The sequence below is a fragment of the Anguilla rostrata genome, chromosome 9, assembly GCF_018555375.3.
Source record: "Anguilla rostrata isolate EN2019 chromosome 9, ASM1855537v3, whole genome shotgun sequence".
Taxonomy (NCBI): domain Eukaryota; kingdom Metazoa; phylum Chordata; class Actinopteri; order Anguilliformes; family Anguillidae; genus Anguilla; species Anguilla rostrata.
In genome coordinates, this window is record NC_057941.1 from 36,273,821 (window position 1) to 36,293,010 (window position 19,190).

The 19,190-nt window shown below is 39.6% G+C and overlaps 1 protein-coding gene across 3 annotated transcripts in view; it reads right to left on the reverse strand.

Moving 5' to 3' along the window:
* Nucleotides 1–470: 470 nt before the first annotated feature.
* The window catches only part of tmem132e (transmembrane protein 132E), a 101,956-nt gene continuing 83,236 nt past the window's right edge, over nucleotides 471–19,190 (reverse strand). For 2 of the 3 annotated variants that reach the window (XM_064352012.1, XM_064352013.1), the window contains one exon: nucleotides 471–5,174. In XM_064352012.1, coding sequence (XP_064208082.1) covers nucleotides 4,077–5,174 — 1,098 coding nt within the window. In that variant the 3' untranslated portion in view covers nucleotides 471–4,076. The remainder of the gene's footprint in view (nucleotides 5,175–19,190) is intronic. The other variant, XR_010332511.1, reaches the window with a different exon arrangement.

Genomic DNA, 19,190 nt, shown 5'->3' on the forward strand with positions numbered 1-19,190 from the left:
GGGATTTTTCAAAATACAGTACATACATTAATTATTGCACAATAATAATAATAATAATAATAATAATAATAATACTAACAACAACAACAACAACTATTATATATATAATAATAAAATAATTATTATTGTATATATTATTTATTATATAATATATTATTATTATTATTATTATTATTGCAACCATCTGGGCCTTTAGAAACTTTAGTTTTTTGTGATGAACATACAAAATATTGAACAATATGAAGTGGAAAACAATTCAAGTCCATATTCTTGATAACACTCATGTCAGTTGCTGCAGACACACTAGTAAGGCTTATCAGTATAACTGATGTCAATGTGGATGTCATCACATTTTAAACACCCAGCACCCAGTGATTTAAAAATCTCTAAAGCAACTCTAGTGATCTACAGAGAGGAATTTGGTGCACTGATCATTCAAATTGTGGCAAAAAGAAAAGAAAAACACTTAATGCATTTGTAATTTCTTTAGTACTTACATACAAGGGGGAAATACAAGGGGACTTTTTTTAGGAGAATACAGGAAAATTCAACAGTGTTCTGTACATGTATGTGTTCTAATTTCAGTGGCATGTGACCACCCGAACCATGCTTCCACAGGTCTCCACAGGATGTATTTCAGAGTATAACAGTATAACATCACATGATGTGTAAAGGGTAAAGTCTCTAATAGCAGCTTGCAAAATACACAGAATGCACATCATGGACATCTTCACCAGTCTAACAATACAAAAAGTAGTTTGCATATACATATATACATGAAAAAATAAAAGTAAAAAGATTAGGAACATAAATGTTTAAACAACTAATTAATAAAATTCATTTGATAGTACATGAAACCCTCTCTGAGAAAATAAAAAAGTGGTCGTACAAAGAATTGAAAAGCTGCTAATAGAAACTTTCCTAGAAGAATTGTTAAACTCTGTCAAATCTGTTAAGGTGGACCACTAAAGTACAATTGACAAAATACTCTTTCTGGGATCAAGGGACAAATGAGAATCATACATTCATCCTGAGACGCCATAATTTAAAATGTGTTTGATGCACTTTTGTGTGTAAAACAAAAGCCTTCTTGGCAACTATCAATACTCCAATCTGATCGCACTACTGTTCCTGTTGTTTTGTTACAGCTAGGGCTTGTATTTCCATGTATTTTGATAATCAACATCACTTACTTTGAGACGCTAAAGTGATTTCATTAGGACATAATAAAATTTTAATAACAAGAGTGTTATTCAATTAAATGACTGAAGATGCACACCAGGAATGTAGAAAATTTAATTTAGAAGAGGGCAAGGCATGAAGAAAATGGCAGGAGAAATAGGATCAAAATGGCAGTGATCAGTGTCACTGGTAAGCAATGGCACAGACTCCTAATTGATGTGATAGCTCAATCAAGCTATTAAAGTAATGGAAGAAATGCAATTTGATTAGAAACATTTTCTTCCAAAATTAGACAGAGAAAATGATTGGGCTCAACAGGTGGCAATGGGGCGTGTACTAAGATAAGACATAAACATGGAGAAAAGCAAGCGATAGTTATACCAAGATAAAACATAAACTTGGAGAAAAGTAAGCAATAGTTATACCAACATGTCAGAGGAATGTATTTCTATTTAATTAGCATTTTTACTTATTGACAAGATTGAGGCCTGGCCAAATTTAGATCCCCCTAACAAACACAGCTTTCCCAGCCCTGTGATCGACCCCCTGCTCCCCTCACACTTCTCTCTAAACCAAGGGTGTCCTTACCCAAAAAGGTTCAGTGTGGGTGCAGCGATTACTAATCATGAAGACCATGATTAGTTAATAATAATGGATTAAGACAAAAACCTTCTCCTGCACTGGCCCTTTTAAAATAAGATTAGACACCACTGCTCTAAACAATTGGAAAATATCCACAAATACACAGCTGTCTAGATTTTTTTTTTTTTCCTAAAACTTGTCTTATGCTTAGCTTCACTACTGGTTTAGCATTTTGGCACCAAATGTAATTGAAGACAAGTCAACACTGTTGTTGGTAAATTCCTACCGCTATTAACTTAACTTTTACCCTCGGAATTTAAGGGGGTTTTTAGAAAAATATGTGGGAATTGGGTAACTATAGTAGTTATTCCCAGTTTATAGAACTCTCCATTGCCATTTATGAAAAAACTGTGTAAATCAAGTTGTATCTTCCTCTCATTTGCAGCTAGAAAAAATCCCCATGACGTAAAAACTAATACTGGAGGTCACGTGTGTGATCAAACAATCTGAACTCAGATCAATCATTGTGTCTTACCCTTAATGCTATAGTGTCGTCTCTGTATGATAATATTAAGTAGTTAAGATAATGTCACCTTGTTATAGGTGTGTGAATCTGTGATGTGAATGCTTGGATGCTGTTCAAAAGACTAAAAGCAATCTTGGACTCATTTTCTCACAAGATGAGGATTCTTTCATATCAAGTCAGTCCTTGACATAACTAAATGAACCACTGGTCTGTGCTATACAAAGGTTTTGACCAGGCACATCAAAGTTACATGGATCTTTAGAATATAATATTTATGTGTGAAACAAATACAATGAATATAATAACAATGACAGGTGTATTAATGAATGCATGACAACACAAAGTGTGAATGGATTACATCAGTCAGGGACAATATATTCTGCTGGGGGTGCCTACTGCAGTTTGGGGGGGGGGAATTCCTTTCCTGTATCAGAAAATCTGAAATTATGTACTCTTGTAGTTCCTACAGTTCTAAGCAGAAAGTTATAGCAAAAGCGGACGCTGATCAGCAAATTTAAAATTGCAGAGATGGGCTAACTACCATCTCCTTGCCCACCTGTCTGCATGTTAGTGTGTGCATGGTTTGCATGTTTCTGCTGAAGAGGAAATCAGCGGGTCATAGTATGTACATGCACAAGTGGTTGTACAACAGGTCTGACATAGCATGCATGATAATGCATGATAATACATCCTTTACTATTGTCTATGTATGATTAGATAATTATTACAATACAAACATTTACAAATTTGGAAAATTGTTGCAAACAATGTTGGGAAAGATGTCCAAGTGACAATATTCAAGCTCCCATCATTCCATCAGTAGCCTTTCTAATCAGTGTCCTGGATAATAGACCCCTTCATATTTCCTAATAACCATAGTGTTCACATTAACTTTTCAAAGTCAAGTCTGTAAGACCATTTCAGATTTAAGATTCAGGCATAAAAGTCACATTAAGGGTGTGAATTAAACCATTTAAGGGGTCTTTGTTAATTTGTGACTGGTCAAGTATGAAACTGTGAGGGGGGGGGGGGGGGGTATTGAGTGTCAAAGCATGAGTTTGAGCCCAAAGAAGAATGAGAGAAGGAAAGAGGAAAAAGCCATTAAAAGTGTTTCACTATGTTGGCAAATTGAATCCATTAAGTGATTTCATGAGTGTCCTGGACAATGAATTTAAGTTAAAGTTGTCCTTGTTTGCAGAAACCAGCCTTGCCAACATTCAGGGTTTCTGACCTGTATATCGAAGGCATTGTTAGTGAAGGTACTTGGATTATTGATAAACTAGTGAACACGGAGCCAAGATGCTACCCCTTCCTCAAATAACAGTCCAACCCGTAGCAAGTTCATGCACACATTCCCAATGGGAAAGGTGCAGTGCTTCAGAAAATTCCATCTCCACACGAGCACTGTACATAAAGAAAGAAGTCTCTATGGTACTGTGAGAGTTTACTCCCCTTTCTTCGGAGGAGTGTTAGCCACAGAAAGCCATTTTGCCCAGTGATCAAATTACTCTGGTTCGGTCTTTGGCGTTCCATTTGTTTCCATTTTTTATTTTTTCAATTATGCTACAACTGTCCAATAAGTGAGTGAGTACACAGGAAACAGCACTGTGCAAATAAAAAAGAAACCCCCCGAAACAAAAAACTCAATCAAAAATAAAACCCCAGAAGAAGAATTGGCCTTGGTTGTTTGTGAAAAGATACCTCCACTAAAGTGAAAAAAGAGAAAGATAGAGAAGAAAAGTTCTGAGAAAGCTCAGCAGCAGACTGTCCCTCTAGGCCAGATCCACTAGGCTATTTCTTTTATCCTGCGCATGTAGTCATGCAGTTCCTCTGGGTCCTGAAAGCCCATATCCTGACAGACCCACTGAATGTCCTCCTCATCTGCAATAGGGATGGAATTGTAGGGCATGTCCTCATTGGGGAGGGTGGTAAAAGTGGTGAACTTGACCCGTTTGCGCTTGGAGGTAGGGGAGTTGGGTTCTTCACTGTGCTCCTTAGTGGAGCCCCCTGAGCTCCCATCCCCCCGCCCGTGCACCTGACTCTGAACGCTGGTCTGGGAGCTGCCGCTGCTGTGGTGGTCTCCGTGGCAGCAAGTCTGTACCCCTTCCAAGGGGTTGCTGGGACTCTCCACCTGCTGGGGAGAGAGGTCACCCTGGGTCCGCAGAGGCTGCCCGTTTCCTAGGAACACCCAGTGGTGGGAGTGGTCCATGTTTGCCTGTCCCTCTGGAGGGATGCGCTTGTGGCGGTACTTGAGGACAAAGACAATGCAGTTGATCAGGAAGACCAGGATGGCCAGGCAAAAGACCCCCAACAGGGCATACATGCCAATCTCCAGGTCTGTCATGCTGCGGGGCCGGCTTATATCCCCCTCGTCATCTCCTTCTGTGGGTGATTCTGGGTTGCCGATGGTCGGGAAATTGGTGTAGTCAATGGGGACACTGGCGGGCTGCTCATTGGCTGCTTCATAGCTTCCCCCATCATTGTTAGGATCAACGATTGGTTTCCTGGTGTTGGGTGACTCTTCGCCCTCGCCGTGGCCAGGTATGCCATGGCTCCCACGGCCTCCTGGATAGTCCTCACCTTCTTCCTCTGAGTCATCCTCTGGGCCAAAGTGAACCTTGACATACACAGGTGCTGAGGCGATGATGCTTTTGCGCTTTGTCTTCTGGCAGGCCTCACAGATAGTCATCTCCAGACGGATTATCTCTCCAGAGCCCTCACCCTCTGCCACGATGACTGGCCATTGCAGCTGAGGGTCCTGGGTAATGGTCACCACTTTGTCATCCAGAGTTGAAGCATTCAGGTTGTAGTCTTTTGGGTCAAACAGGTTCAGAGGGGCCGCAGTGTTATCACTATAGTAAACCCAGATGGAGAGGCTCGCCTCCTGTGGAAACATATGCATAATACCCATTACAGAAAGTAATTGGTTTCACAACCAACAGACTATCAAAAGGCTGTTCTTCATGTAAAAAAAAAAAAGCCTAAGATTTTTTTGATTACAATTTGTTTAATAAAGAAGCTCAGTAAACAATTATTATTAATCATGACTCCAACTAATGTATGGTCCCAACTGTCTGATAGTTAAATGATATTTGTGTTTTAACACGTAGTCTCACAAAGAATTTATTTGCAGCACTTTACTCATGCAAGATACAAGAGATTTGTGTTAGCCAATAATAGTTGACATTTATAGGTACATCCACATTAAAGCAACAGTTCTTCATCTCATAGATAATGTTTGGATAGAAATATTCTTTAAACAAACCAGTACTTTGAAGTAAGATTCCTTGACATTGAAATCTAAAGGAAAAAAAAGCTATAACTGAAAGGTTTTAGTTTTCATATGTAAATGGGGCTTCTTAGTTATGTTGAATAATGTCTTTAAACAACTGCTCAGTGGAACAAAAACAGCCCACACGGAATGTTCTTGAAATTAGTTGCTTTTCAGTTGGGTAATTTAACACCATTTACTGAATGTTTTAGCAAATGGAAGCTAATGACAAAAAAGAGTGGAACCCTGCAATACAAATGCATTCAGCATTTGGTCATTCAGCCTTTTTTATATTTAGATCACATTAGAAACATTATGGTAGCTCTATTTTTTTTAACACAATACTCTGATTCTCAGGTGGGGTGAGGTAGCTGTGGGGGTGATCAGGGACAGGATGGGAGTAATTATGGCAGCTTGACCTTGGTTCAAGTTCATCCCAAAGCCTAATGCCTCATCATTGACACAATTGTGATTCAGCTGGAAAAATGTCCTTCCTAATAAATTGTGTCATGTCTTTACATGGGAAAGCAATTTCATGGTCAAGATAATATTCAACAATATTACTCTAATAACAAGAGTATTAGAGTATTTTGTTGTGCTTTTCCCTGTTTTTGCCTTTTATTTTTTATCTTTGAGCTGCAGTCTATATGAAAGGTGCTATACAAATAAAGTTATTAAGAATGGAGTCCAGCAACCAAGTAACTACCTCTTTTTGGACTTGCATCACCACTTGCATGTATTCCTACTGAAAATGCACATACAACTTTTTTCTCAGACTACTTCAATCTCCAGAGTTTCACTACATTACAGAAGGGCAGATAATTTGGGAAGTTCCACCGCAGCTGTCCTTCTCTTATCAAGAGGTTAGATTGGCACCATGCCTGTGCCCTGCAACCCCTAATTCAGGGAGGAACAGAGCCCTGCAAGAGAGCGAGTTGCCCTCCCATGGGCACACAACAGACAGTATTGCACAGCTGCACCTTATTTGTCTGATTGTATGAGTCTGCACCATGGAGAAATGGCAATGAGTTTACACTTATGTATCTTGTCACTACAGAATGAACCCTGATTTGACACTGCCAATCTATGCTCCCTCTAAAAACACACTTTCAGCTCCCACCTGCCATGTGTCTGATGGCACAAGGACTTGCCATTCGGGTTTATTTTCTTTTTTTGACCAAATGCCTTTTAGTAATCTGATACAAAATTGTTTTCATGCAGTATTTATCCAACATTTTCTCCAATATTCCATGTGTGCTTAAATAAACAGGTCCTCTAATATTATTGGGATTTGCGCTACCCTTTTTAAGATAAATATGGCTTTTAATATGCATGATTGAGTAATGCGGTGAATAATGAGATTTACACTGATAAACCCAGTAAGACACATACATGAGGCATAGAATACAGACAGAAGAAAAACAAAGCAAATTAAGGAATAAAGCTGTCAACCATTATAGTAATATGACTGCAGCTGATACCATTCAAAATATGGTCTTACACAAACTTACACAGACTGTTTGTGTATCATAGTCTGAAAATGTTTGAGGCTTTGAATAGCAGACATTCAGTGCAGGTGAAACTGTATGCTTTAGTGTTTGACACTGAAGAAACAGATTATATAATACTAGCTTTTCAGAATTCACAGATGAAAAAAAACTATAAGCATTAAGTTCCTCAAATAAAGAGGTGAACAGCTGAATACATAAACACTATTAAAACCTGAAAATGTAGTAAGATAATACATCTTATTTCTATTTGTTTTGTTGCAGTCAAATTCTAGCTCAGAGACAAAGAAACTAAGAAACAGAAAACAGACAAGGATGAGATTTCATGAGTGATAGAAAATAATTGTTTGAAAAAGCTTCAGTACTCCTCTGAGAATATCAGCTGCAGCAGGAATCGCTCACTTTTATGACCCATACTGAGAAAGCTCTTAGAACAATACATTACGTTAATTAAATCTAAAGGTGGCCGAGCCGTAGAAGATGGGACAAATTCGGCATTAATGTGGGGGACAAGTGGAAATGGGCTTGTCTCCTGTTGAGTTTGGCTATTGCTAAAAGAAAGCAGCTCCACTTCCTTAACTGTGCACTAGCCTGAGCCGCTTTAGGCTGAAGCCCGGTCTCAATTCACCTCCTAATCACTCCGCCTACACACTAACACTTTTGTGCATTCACGAGAGTCGCCATCTTGTGAAAGGGTTATCCCAGAACTGAGTGAACCTAATTACAGCAAGGGATAGTGGCCGTTCGGCCCCTCAACACTCCATCAATTATGATTCTTTGAAGCAGACCAAAATTGTGTCCCACACACCTACTGCTTTTTATGCTCCCTTTCGCCTCGATGCCTACCCTCACTTTGGAATGGCCCTCACCTTAGTGACACTTAAAATTAAGCATAACTCGAAACAGAGGTGGAGAGCTTAGGAGGTGAATTGGGACCAGGAGAAAGCTTAGGCTGCAAGCACTCCCACTGAATACTCTGAGAAGATTATGAAGGAAAGTTCGGATTGTTTCTCCTCACTTGACAATACAGTTCACAGATAGAGACATAGCCCCATGCATTTTTCTCATTAAAATTGGACTCCATCTCTCGGGTGCAATGTTTCGTGGGAGTCTTTATTAAATTAAAATTTCACAGACCTAGAGCAAAAATCACTGCTTTTGGCACTCAAACACTCAAGAAAATGGGTTGCTTCAAACAGAGAGCTAAAACTACCTTATATGAGAAACAATGCACACATTATTAAAATTTCTCATTTGGAAGAATAAAAATTGTCCTTTATGTTCATAATTTGTGACTTTCCATCAGTTGTGTAAATGCTTGATGTATTTATACAATATAAAACAACAGCATAGCATATATATCATTACTACATATAAGCTTATTCTGTATCACAAAAACAACAAAATAAACCACATAATAAACAAATTGTGAAAACATCAGCAGACAAACCCTTTATGTTTGTCAACATGGCAAACCATAATCTGGATTACCAGATGACGTGGGTTTCTGTAATCTAATACCCTCCATGATTCTGGGGTTTGTTTCACGAAAGTTCCAGCGTGCAAGCAGAGATCTGTGAGATGTGATAGATTTCTCCTGCTCTTTTTGTAGCATTTCACACAGAAATTGCAATTGCAAGCCACAAACGCATGTTGCAATCAAATTAATTTTGGTGAAAATGTAAATCGACTATTGTCCTCTTCCGCCTGCCTCATTTTGGTTTTTTATCGCTCCTTTGCTCTACATGGGCTGGCCACAGGTGTCAGAAGGCAAGCTTCCAAGGGGTATCTGAAGGGTGGAAAAATTCAACTGGCAGTAAAATTAAATTATTACGTAAAAAGACTACGTTGTAATATAGAAATGCCATTTTAATGATATATTTTATTTAATTATTTATTTTATTTGAACTAGTACATCTCTCCAGTAGCCTACAATTTATAGTAACATTAGGCACTTTGCAATTTGTAATATTCACATTAAACCTACTCATTCTTACCTAAAAGCCAGACATCAGTAATGTCACCTGTGACAAAGCAGTGACGCAAATCACAGTTGCTCTAAATTTTGCTGTTGTGTGTGCTCCCAGGGTGTCTACCCACAGCATCTAACAGCCTACTCTATAACTGTCATCACATACAACTTGTATGTTTACAGAGCGGTCTGCCCTTTTCTACACACAAAAGTGTGTTTGTTCTGAGTCGCTGCCCTGAAGGGAATTTGCAAACTATCAATTGCACAGAGGACTCTTGGGAAACCAAATAGTGCATAGAAGTTTCACTTGGCGCCTGTGTTGGGACTCAGGAGAACGAATGAAATCAGTATTTACAATACACCATTGCTTTTACAGATGCATCTGGACTGAGGCATTGCTTATTCCATTACAATGTCCAACAACCAAGATAAATTTGTCGGTTGAAAGGAAGCTGTTGGTTGTGCAGAGCTGTCAACCCTTACAAAAGAGAAGTTCAAAAATATGCCTACAGTACACTTTTACTGAACCAAATCCCAGAGAGTGTAAGCTACTCAAAGTGCACTTTCTATTTTACTTTCCAGAAGTAAACAATTTTAAAATTAAAGTATACCACTTTAGCATGCAGATGTTAGAATAAATGGTATACGTATTCCAGGAAATACTTTTGGTATAGGCTACTGAAAATAGGCTGAATTATTTTTATAATGTACTTAAAATATATGAAAAAGTACACTTTTAAAATAAACTTTATGAACAGTACTTAAGTAGCCTATACTTTAAAAAAATAAACATTTATGTGCTACTTTTTGAAAAGGGGACAGCTGAAGTGAGACTGATGTAAGGCCATGCTCCTGTTAATGACTGACCTGTCAAGGTTTTTGTCAGGGTCACGTAAATGTAATATTTCATGCTTTCAAAATCTATATCATTTAATCATCTCATTAGCTCTGTAGTTATCTAAAGACTAGTGTTACCAGGGGACCTCTAGTAACTTGTAATAAGTGCGGAGGTCGTCTGTGATGTTAATCCCGTGCGAATCTGCCATGTCCGTAATTTGTAAAGTAAAAATTCCACCGCAAATTACCTACCATATTTTGCCAAACACAGAGGTCATGTGATAATATTAGCCCCGTGCGAATCGGCATCTCGGTGATTTGGGGTCGTATTTTACTGTTACACAGAGCAGTGCCTTGACATTTTCAATCATACACATGTTAAATTGGATTCAGATCATATGACTGATTTAGCCAGTCAAGAATTTTCCAGATTTTGGCTTTGCAAATCTGCTTTGTTGCTTCAGCATTGTGATTGGGATCATTGTCTTGCTGTAGGATGAACTTTTGTCCAATGAGTTTGGAGGCATTTGCTTGAACTTCAGCAGAGAAGATGCTTCTGTACACTTCAGAATTCATTCTGCTGTTCCTATCAGCAATTAAATCATTAATTAAGACAAGCGAGAATGTAACTGTGGCAGACATACATACCCAAACTCTAACACCCCCACCATCACATTTCACAGATTGGGGGGGTGCTTTTTGCAGTTCCTCTTGGTCTCCACACTTTGCCATCACTCTATCTAGCCCCTTTCCCATTGCATTCCATTCAGGAACCATCCATACCTAGAAATATCTGTTACCTCGCTAGGTCCGGGAATGCGTTCCGGTTTTTGTTTCCATAGAATTTCAAGAATCATGAAAATGAGAATTTGGGAGAAAGCGACAAAAATACTTATTTTACATAGTCATTCGATACATGGAGCATGGAGGGAGTGAAATTCGGCTCTGATGACAGCAGTGTTTTTGGAATGGCTATGCGGTAACATCAAATTGCAAACACTAATACCACAGATGTTACATTTTATTCCATGCAATTCTACAGCTGTGGTTTTAGTGACATATCTAATGCACAACTTAAACTAATGTGACAAATGAGTTAACATGTTCATTCTTTTATTAATCTACCAAAAACAGTATCCAACTCACAGAATGATTACAAACAATATGTTTTTTTTCTCTTTTTATCTCTCCACATTTACAACTGTAATTTAGTAAAATTGGGTAGGCCTATTGGTAACAAAACGTAACAAAAACACGGTTATGCTCATACTATAAAAACATGTTTTTATGTCACCATAGCCAGAGGTGGGTAACCCGGCTTCAAAGAGTAAAAAGACTGACCATGTATTTGCTCCACCACCATGCACTAAACCAGCTGATTCTAATTAGCATAACCCTTCACCATGGTAGGAGAACTAATTATTGTAATCAGCTGGTTTAGTGCATGTTGGTGGCGCAAATACATGGTCAGTCTTTTTACTCTTTGAAGCTGGGTTACCCACCTCTGACCATAGCATAATGTCTGAATAAATTATTTCTGCGATTCTTGACTCATAAAACAAATTCTCTTGAACATCCTTAAAGCAAAACATTAACACTATGATTTTTAAGCACAAGACCTGTCCACAAGACATTTTTCCACAACTTTGCAGGCTCTTTTAAATACTTTTTGCAAACTATAACCTGGCCATTCTGTTTTAACTAGTGGTTTGCATCCTGCTCTGTAGCCTCTATAGTTCTGTTTGTCATATCCCTCTCGTTTTCGTGTTTTTTGTTAGCCTCATGTATCTTGTCTTTTCCTTTCACAATCTTTGTTTTCCCTTGCAATGTAGGCGGGTCTTGTTGCCAGCTGATTTCCTTCACCTGCCTCGTCAGCATTCCGCATGCTTCTGCCCCTATTTACTCCAGCACATATTCTCGGTTTGCCCACCACTCTCCGCCAGATCGTTGCCTCAGTTCGGCTGTCCGGGGTGTCAATGCCTTCTCCCTTGCTACCCAGCTGGATCGCCAGTTATTAAAATAAACGCGTCTAATTTTTCCCAGAGAATCTGTGTCCAAGTCCTGCATTTGGGTCCACCTGCATTACGTCACGTAACACTGTTCTGTTCTGCAGGCTGTGACACATCATGCCTGCCTCCTAATGAGTGTCTCTGTTTTTTGGACAGGTGTTTTGGGGTTTTTCTTCATTATGGTGAGAATTCTTTGGTCATCAACTTTAGATGTCTTCCTTAGCCTCCCAGGCCCTTTGTGATTACTGAGCTCACCAGTGCTCGCTCTTCTTAATGACAAACGGTTGATTTCGGTAAGCTTGTGGTTCGGCCTAGGTCTTTTTCATGTCTGATCCTCATGTTGATAAATGCCAATAACAGATTCCAAAAGCAATCGGAATCAAAAGGGTGGTTGAGCATCAAGCATGTAAGACGTGTCTCCTCAGTGCTCTGAGTTTGTGATCATTTTAACTCATTAACAGTCTTTCCACAACTTTTTTGACGGTGCTCGATTATACGTCATGTTTGGACTCCTTCAGGATACTTTTTATACATTTTGACCAACAATGTCGTCCTCACGTGCAAGAACGGACTTGGCACTTCTGGAGCTACAGTCTAAAGAGGATTTGGCTGGCTGTCCCAGTAGGCTAACTGGCTAGTTCATTAGCATCTGTTTGGTAAGCTTCTTTACCTCCAAGTCTTATAATTTTAATTAAGTTAATTTGCGAATGCTCATACTGTGTTTGTTTACATATGCTTTTTTTCTGAATATCACAAAGTCTAGGAGGTACTATTCCTTTGGTGGTACTACGGAGTGTGTTAAGATGTTTTTGGTAACCTTTTGGGTTTTTCATGCGTCTCGTTTGGGGTGACGCTTCAGCTAGGGAGGGGGTGGAGGAGAGTTCTTTTTCTTGTTTTGAGTGCCTTTTGTGTTTGGTTTTGTATATTGTCTGGTCACCCATCTTCTTTAGTTGTATTCTTGCAATTGCTACTCATTCCACACTACACTATTTGTACATACATTTATTTACTTGTTTATTTAAAACATGGTCCAGTCTAGAATATCACAACAATCAGTTAGTGGACTTCGAATTTATTAGCTGTAACTGTAATGGCTTAAATCAACCTATTAAATGTAGTAAAGTACTTCACCATCTCCAATAATTAGGAGCCCATATTGTTTTTCTTCAGGAGACTCAATTAAAATCATCCAGTCATATTAAACTGCAGAGAAGATGGGTTAGCCAGGTATTTCATTTGACATTCCAGGGAAAATCTAGAATTTCAGCAATTCTGATTCACAAATCTATTCCCTTTGTATCTATGGAGGAATATTTCAGACAAAATTAAATACATCATGAAATGTGAGCATAAATAAATGTGGCACGAAATGTATGTATTTAATTTATTTCAATGACACTACATGTGCGACATGAAATAGGGTTTGAAATTAAAACCGTCACTTTCACCCATCAAAGTTGGGAGGGCGGCCTCTAGTGAGTACTGTTTTTTTTTTTTTTTTTTTTTTTTTTTTATTGGTGCATCGACTTGATTCGATTGTTCATGCCTAATTCAACATGGCTGCGCTGGAGGTGTGTTGTTGGAGCCATAGACATATATACGTATATATGTCTATGGTTGGAGCCCCCATATGGTGCTAATAACTGTGCTACCTGTGCTGTTGAATAAAAGAAGCAACACATTTGAATTTCTGACATGCAGCAAGGAAGGAAGGAACATAGGGCATGGGAACATCAGGCTGAGCTAGCATAAAGATGATGCCTGAAAAAGCTAGCTCGGCACACTGAAATTACCTTGGCCAGAGGTGTGTTCAAATTCAGCGAACACAGGCGAACGTTCGTAGCGAACACAAACATAAAACTAACTGAAAAAAGTTTGAAATAGTTTGCAAACGTCCGCCTTGTTCGCTGAATTTGACCGCACCTCAGGAGTAGTGGAGTGAATCGATGGTACATTTACTCTTGAATCAAATTAGTCGCGTCGCGGAGTAATTGTGGGCAACTTTTTCTGCTTGGCCTGATCGCCTGCTGGCACAACATAGTGTGCTACTGCACTTTGCTTGCCTTGGGAATCCTATCGCTCATCACTGGATTGCTGTAGACTGTAGCCACTAGAGGCAGGTCTCTCAGAAATACTCCACCTATCACTAAGCCTCCTGTGTTTTGTGTACTCGCTAGAGCCCACCCTCCCTCAACCCTGGTTTTGATTGAGATGTTTAATGAATCATTTAACTCTTAAACTACCCCCAACTCTTAATCAAGCTTCAATTTCATTGATTTAAAAAAAGAATAAGGACCCTTTATCTTGCTGGAGTTATCGTCCTATAAGTCTAGTACCTATGGATGTAAAGTTCTTATCTAAGCTATTAGCCATTTATCTGGAGACTGTTCTGCCCTCCCCCGATCTCCCCCTATCAAATGAGGTTTATCCGGAACAGACATTCTTTTTTTTAACCTCAGACGACTCTAACGTGGTGTATAATCCCTCCACCTCGTCTGCACCAGAGGCTCTGATCTCGTTAGATGCAGGGAAGGCCTTTGATCGTGTAGAGTGGAATTATCTTTTTTACACTTTGGAGAAATTTGGTTTTGGTCAGAGGTTTATTACCTGGGTTAAACTGCTTGTCCCCTATGGCTTCAGTCAGAACTGATAATACCCACTCAGAACACTTTCCCTTGTATCGCTCCACCCGGCAGGGCTGTCCTTTGAGTCCCCTCTTATTTGCTATTGCTATTGAACCACTCGCCACTGCGCTCTGGTCAAACCCCTGTATAACTGGAATAAAAAGAAATGGTTTTGAGCAGAAGGTCTCCCTTTATGTGGATGACTTGCTTTTATACATCTCTAATCTCTCCGTATCTGCTCTTGACATCCTTACTTCATTTGACCGCATTTCAGGATATAAACTTAATTTAGACAAAAGTGAGTTGTTTCCTTTAAATATTGCTTGTAATTATTTTTTGCAGGATTTCACATTAAAAATTGTCCCACATGGTTTTACATACCTTGGTATTCAGGTTAGAAATAAATTTTAAGACCTGTTTAAATTCAATGTTGCCCCCTTTGGTGGCTCAGATACAGGAAGACTTCCAGAGGTGGTCATTGTTGCTTCTATCCCTTGTAGCCCTGGTTAACTCTGTAAAAAATGAACATCCTCCCCAAACTGTCTTACCTTTTTCAATGCATAGCCTTTTTTCTCCCCAGTCTTTTTTTGTAAATTAGATAGTTTAGTCACTGAGTTTATTTCGGAATAAGAAAGTCCCTCGACTTCGTAGGGAGCTGTTGCAGAAGCTGAGGTCTCTTGTAGGTTTGGCCTTGCCTAATTTTAGGTTTTATTATTGGGCTGCCAACCTTGGAGTAATTCAGCTTTGGATCTGTCTGGAGAGATCACCTGCTCCTCGTTCATGGCTGCATATGGAGGCATTCTCCACTAAACCTGCCTCGCTGACAGCCCTTATTCACTCCCCCCTTAACTTTTCTTCCTCTCCTTATTCTAAAAATTCCTTGTCTACGTTGAGGATCTGGAAGCAATTTGGTCTACAGACCTTTTCTTTCTTAGCTCCAATATCAGCTAATCTGGTTTTTCATCCTCCTTTGATTGATAGAGCGTTTTCCCTATGGTCCAACTCTGGCAATTGAGACATTTGGCGACCTATATATTGACAATACCTTTGCATCTTTTAAACAGCTTTCTGAGAAGTTCCCTTTACCTAGACATCTTTTTTTTTTAGGTATCTACAGATCCACAGTTTTGTTCGTAATTTTAGCTCCCATTTTCCCAATCTCCCGGAGACCTCACCTATTGATTCTTTCTTAACCCCATTCCCTTTCTTAAAGGGTATGATCTCTCATCTATATGATCTTATCCACACATTGTGCCCAGCCTCTTTACATAACATAAAGACTCAATAGGAGGAGGATCTGGGGTAGGAGATTTCAGAGGAGTTGTGGGATGTCATTCTGCGTCGGGTTCACTCCTCATGTATTTGTGCTAGATATGGTCTGACCCAATGCAAAATCCTTCACCGTACACACACACTAAAGCCAGACTAAGATTTATAATTATGTCGACCCTATGTGTGATAGATGTTGCCAAGCCCCTGCTACCGACATCCATATGTTTTGGTCATGCCCTTCCTTACATGCCTATTGGCTAGAAATCTTTAACTCGATTTCAGATTGTATTGGGATTCAATTTGAGCCAACAGCAATCACAGCATTGTTTGGGGTTCCGCCTCCCACTTTGCTGCTTCCAAAATATAAGGTAGATTTTATAGCGTTTGTTACCTTATTAGCCAGATGGCTGATTTTACTGAGGTGGAAATCACCTGCACCCCCCTCTCACTGCTCATGGATCAAAGACATTTTTTACTTTGTTAAAGTGGAAATAATTAGGTGTACTATAAATGGTCCTCTTGCCAAATTTAATAGAACATGGAGACCTTTTTGCACATGCTGAGGGGTTGGTGTTTGCTGCTATTCCGGAGTAACAGCTTTAATTGAATGTGTCTAATCACTTTAGTGTACCTTTAGTGGGGTTGGAATGTTATTTATTTTTTCTTTTCTCTATCAGCTGAATTTTTTTATTTATCTTTGATTATTACTGGGTGACTAACGTGTACGTTTTGTGTCTTTTTTTAATTAGTTAGTTTTGTATTGTATGTTATACTTGATTCAATATTGGAACTTGAAAAGTAACTGTGTTGACATTTGTGTGTTGTTGAAAATCTAATAAACAAATTTTGAGAAAAAAAAAAGAATCAAGACTAGATACTGGAAGCTCTATTATACCTGCACTAACCAGAAACACCCAAGAAGCCATTTCCCCCAAACATTATGGTGTCCTGAAATGGGGGAATATGTATAACAAGTGCTATAAAATTTCTACAAGGTGAAACCAAAATGTATAAAAAATACCATTCAATAAAAGCTGAGAATCTGCACTTTAACTACATCTGAAATGTCTAATTACAAATATAAAATTGTAGAGTATAGAGCCAAATCAAGAAAAAAAATATGTCTTTGTCCTAGACATCATGGAGCTCACTGTATCACATGAACAACCTGCTAGACCCTCACCAGTCTGGCTTCCAATCCGGGCACTCAACAGTGACTGCCCTCCTGGCTGTGACGGAGGCACTCACCACTGCAAGAGCTTCACGCCTCTCCTCTGTCCTGATCCTCCATGACCTGTCTGCAGCATTTGACACGGTCAACCACAAAATACTCCTCTCCACCTTGGCTGAGATGGGCATTGCTGGGACCGCCCTGTCTTGGTTCGCTTCTTATCTTGCAGATTGGTCCTACCAGGTCACCTGGATGAGGTCTGCCTCTGCTTCTCATCCCCTTGTTACAGGAGTGCCACAGGGATCTGTACTGGGTCCTCTGCTGTTCTTCTTATACACCAAATCTCTTGGTTTAGTTATTTATTCACACGGCCTCTCCTATCATTGTTATGCAGACGACACGCAACTCTTCCCCCCCCCCCCCTCTGCCTCACAGGTTGATGATAAAATATCTTCCTGCCTGGCTGACATCTCTACCTGGATGGCCAGCCACCACCTGAAGCTCAACCTCAACAAAACTGAGCTGCTGTTCTTCTCATACAAGACCTCCCTACTACATGAGCTTTCAATCACGGTTGATGGCACCACAGTGACTGCCTCTCACTCTGCAAAGAGCCTGGGGGTGGTCCTGGATGACCAGCTGGACCTCAAGGAGCACATCAAGGCAACATCACGGTCCTGCAGATTCCTTCCGTATAACATCAGAAGGATTTGACCATACCTGACTACGCACTCCACCCAGCTACTTGTCCAGGCTATGGTGACCTCCTGCCTTGATTACTGCAACCATCTCCTTACAAGCCTGGCAGCTTGTGCCATACAGCCACTATAGATGATTCAAAATGCCGCTGCCCGACTCATCTACAACCTTCCCCCATGTCACTCCACTGGCTACCGGTCGCTGCCAGGGTCAGGTTCAAAGTCCTGACCCTCGCCTACACTGCAGCCAACAGGATGGCCCCTATCTATTTGCAGGACATGATTCCATTCTATAAGCCTGCTCAACCACTCCACTCTGCAGCAGCAGGGCACCTTGTACCCCCTCCTACCCGAGTAAAGGGATCGCAGAGCTTCTCCACCCTAACTTCCCAGTGGTGGAACAAACTCTCTGTCCCTCTTTGAACCTCTCCCTCACTACCCATCTTCCGCCGTGGTCTGAAGACACATCTCTTCAGACTATACCTGGACTAACTACCACCACTCTGTGTATCATTTCACTTTGAATCCCCCCCTTTCATGACACTCATGTTACATGTACCCCCATTCCAGCACTTTTTGCTAATTTGTATTTGTCCTAATATTGTAGCTTGTTCTTCTCCGTAGTTTGTCTTGGCATAAGTTAGGTCAGAATAGTGTTCACTGTGTGAACTAAACTGTGTTCTTCGCTAGAAATAGCTGTACAAAATAAGTATCGTGTCTTATTGAACCTGTGTTTTGTAGTTGTCCATGACCATGAAATACACTTTTGTACGTCGCTTTGGATAAAAGCGTCTGCTAAATAAATGTAATGTAATGCAATGTAATGTATCATGGCAATGCATTCTGTGCTATAATTTAGACTTAACTGGCAAGACTTTTACATTTCAGTCTGGCAGATTTCTCTTTCCTTTAATCAAATAACATAAAAGTCAAAGAGACAAAAAGCACATTTTGACCTGAGCTCAAAACCACTACTGTCTAAACTGTATTTGTAGATTTAAAAGCTCACACCCTTATGCAAGAGATTCTTCAGGTTGAGTTCTGTTAGTAGAACAAGGGGACATAAATGGAAATTAACAAAAGGTAGATTCCATACAGACATTAGGAGGAATTTTTCACACAGAGAGTAGTCAATGTGTGGAATAGCCTGCCAGGTCACGTAGTAGAGGCAGAAACTTTGGGGATTTTCAAGACTAGGCTTGATACAGTGTTAGATACTATCTAGTCTGTAGGTAATCAGAGCACTAATTTAGTTAGGAAAACGACAAGCATTGTTGGGCTGAATGGCCTGTTCTCGTCATTATATTATGTTATGTTATATCTGAAGCTTAACACTAGAAAGGCCACATTTTTTTACTAACTTAAACTACCAAGGCTTTCAATATTTTCATTTCTAATTTATATTAGTTTTGTTATATAGGTGAGGGAAAATGTGCCAAGGCATATTCCAGGCGCATTTGAGAAAAGCACTAAAATGTGAAAAATAAGCAAAACACAAAATTGAGAAATTAGTATAAAGTGCGATATTTTTAAAAAAT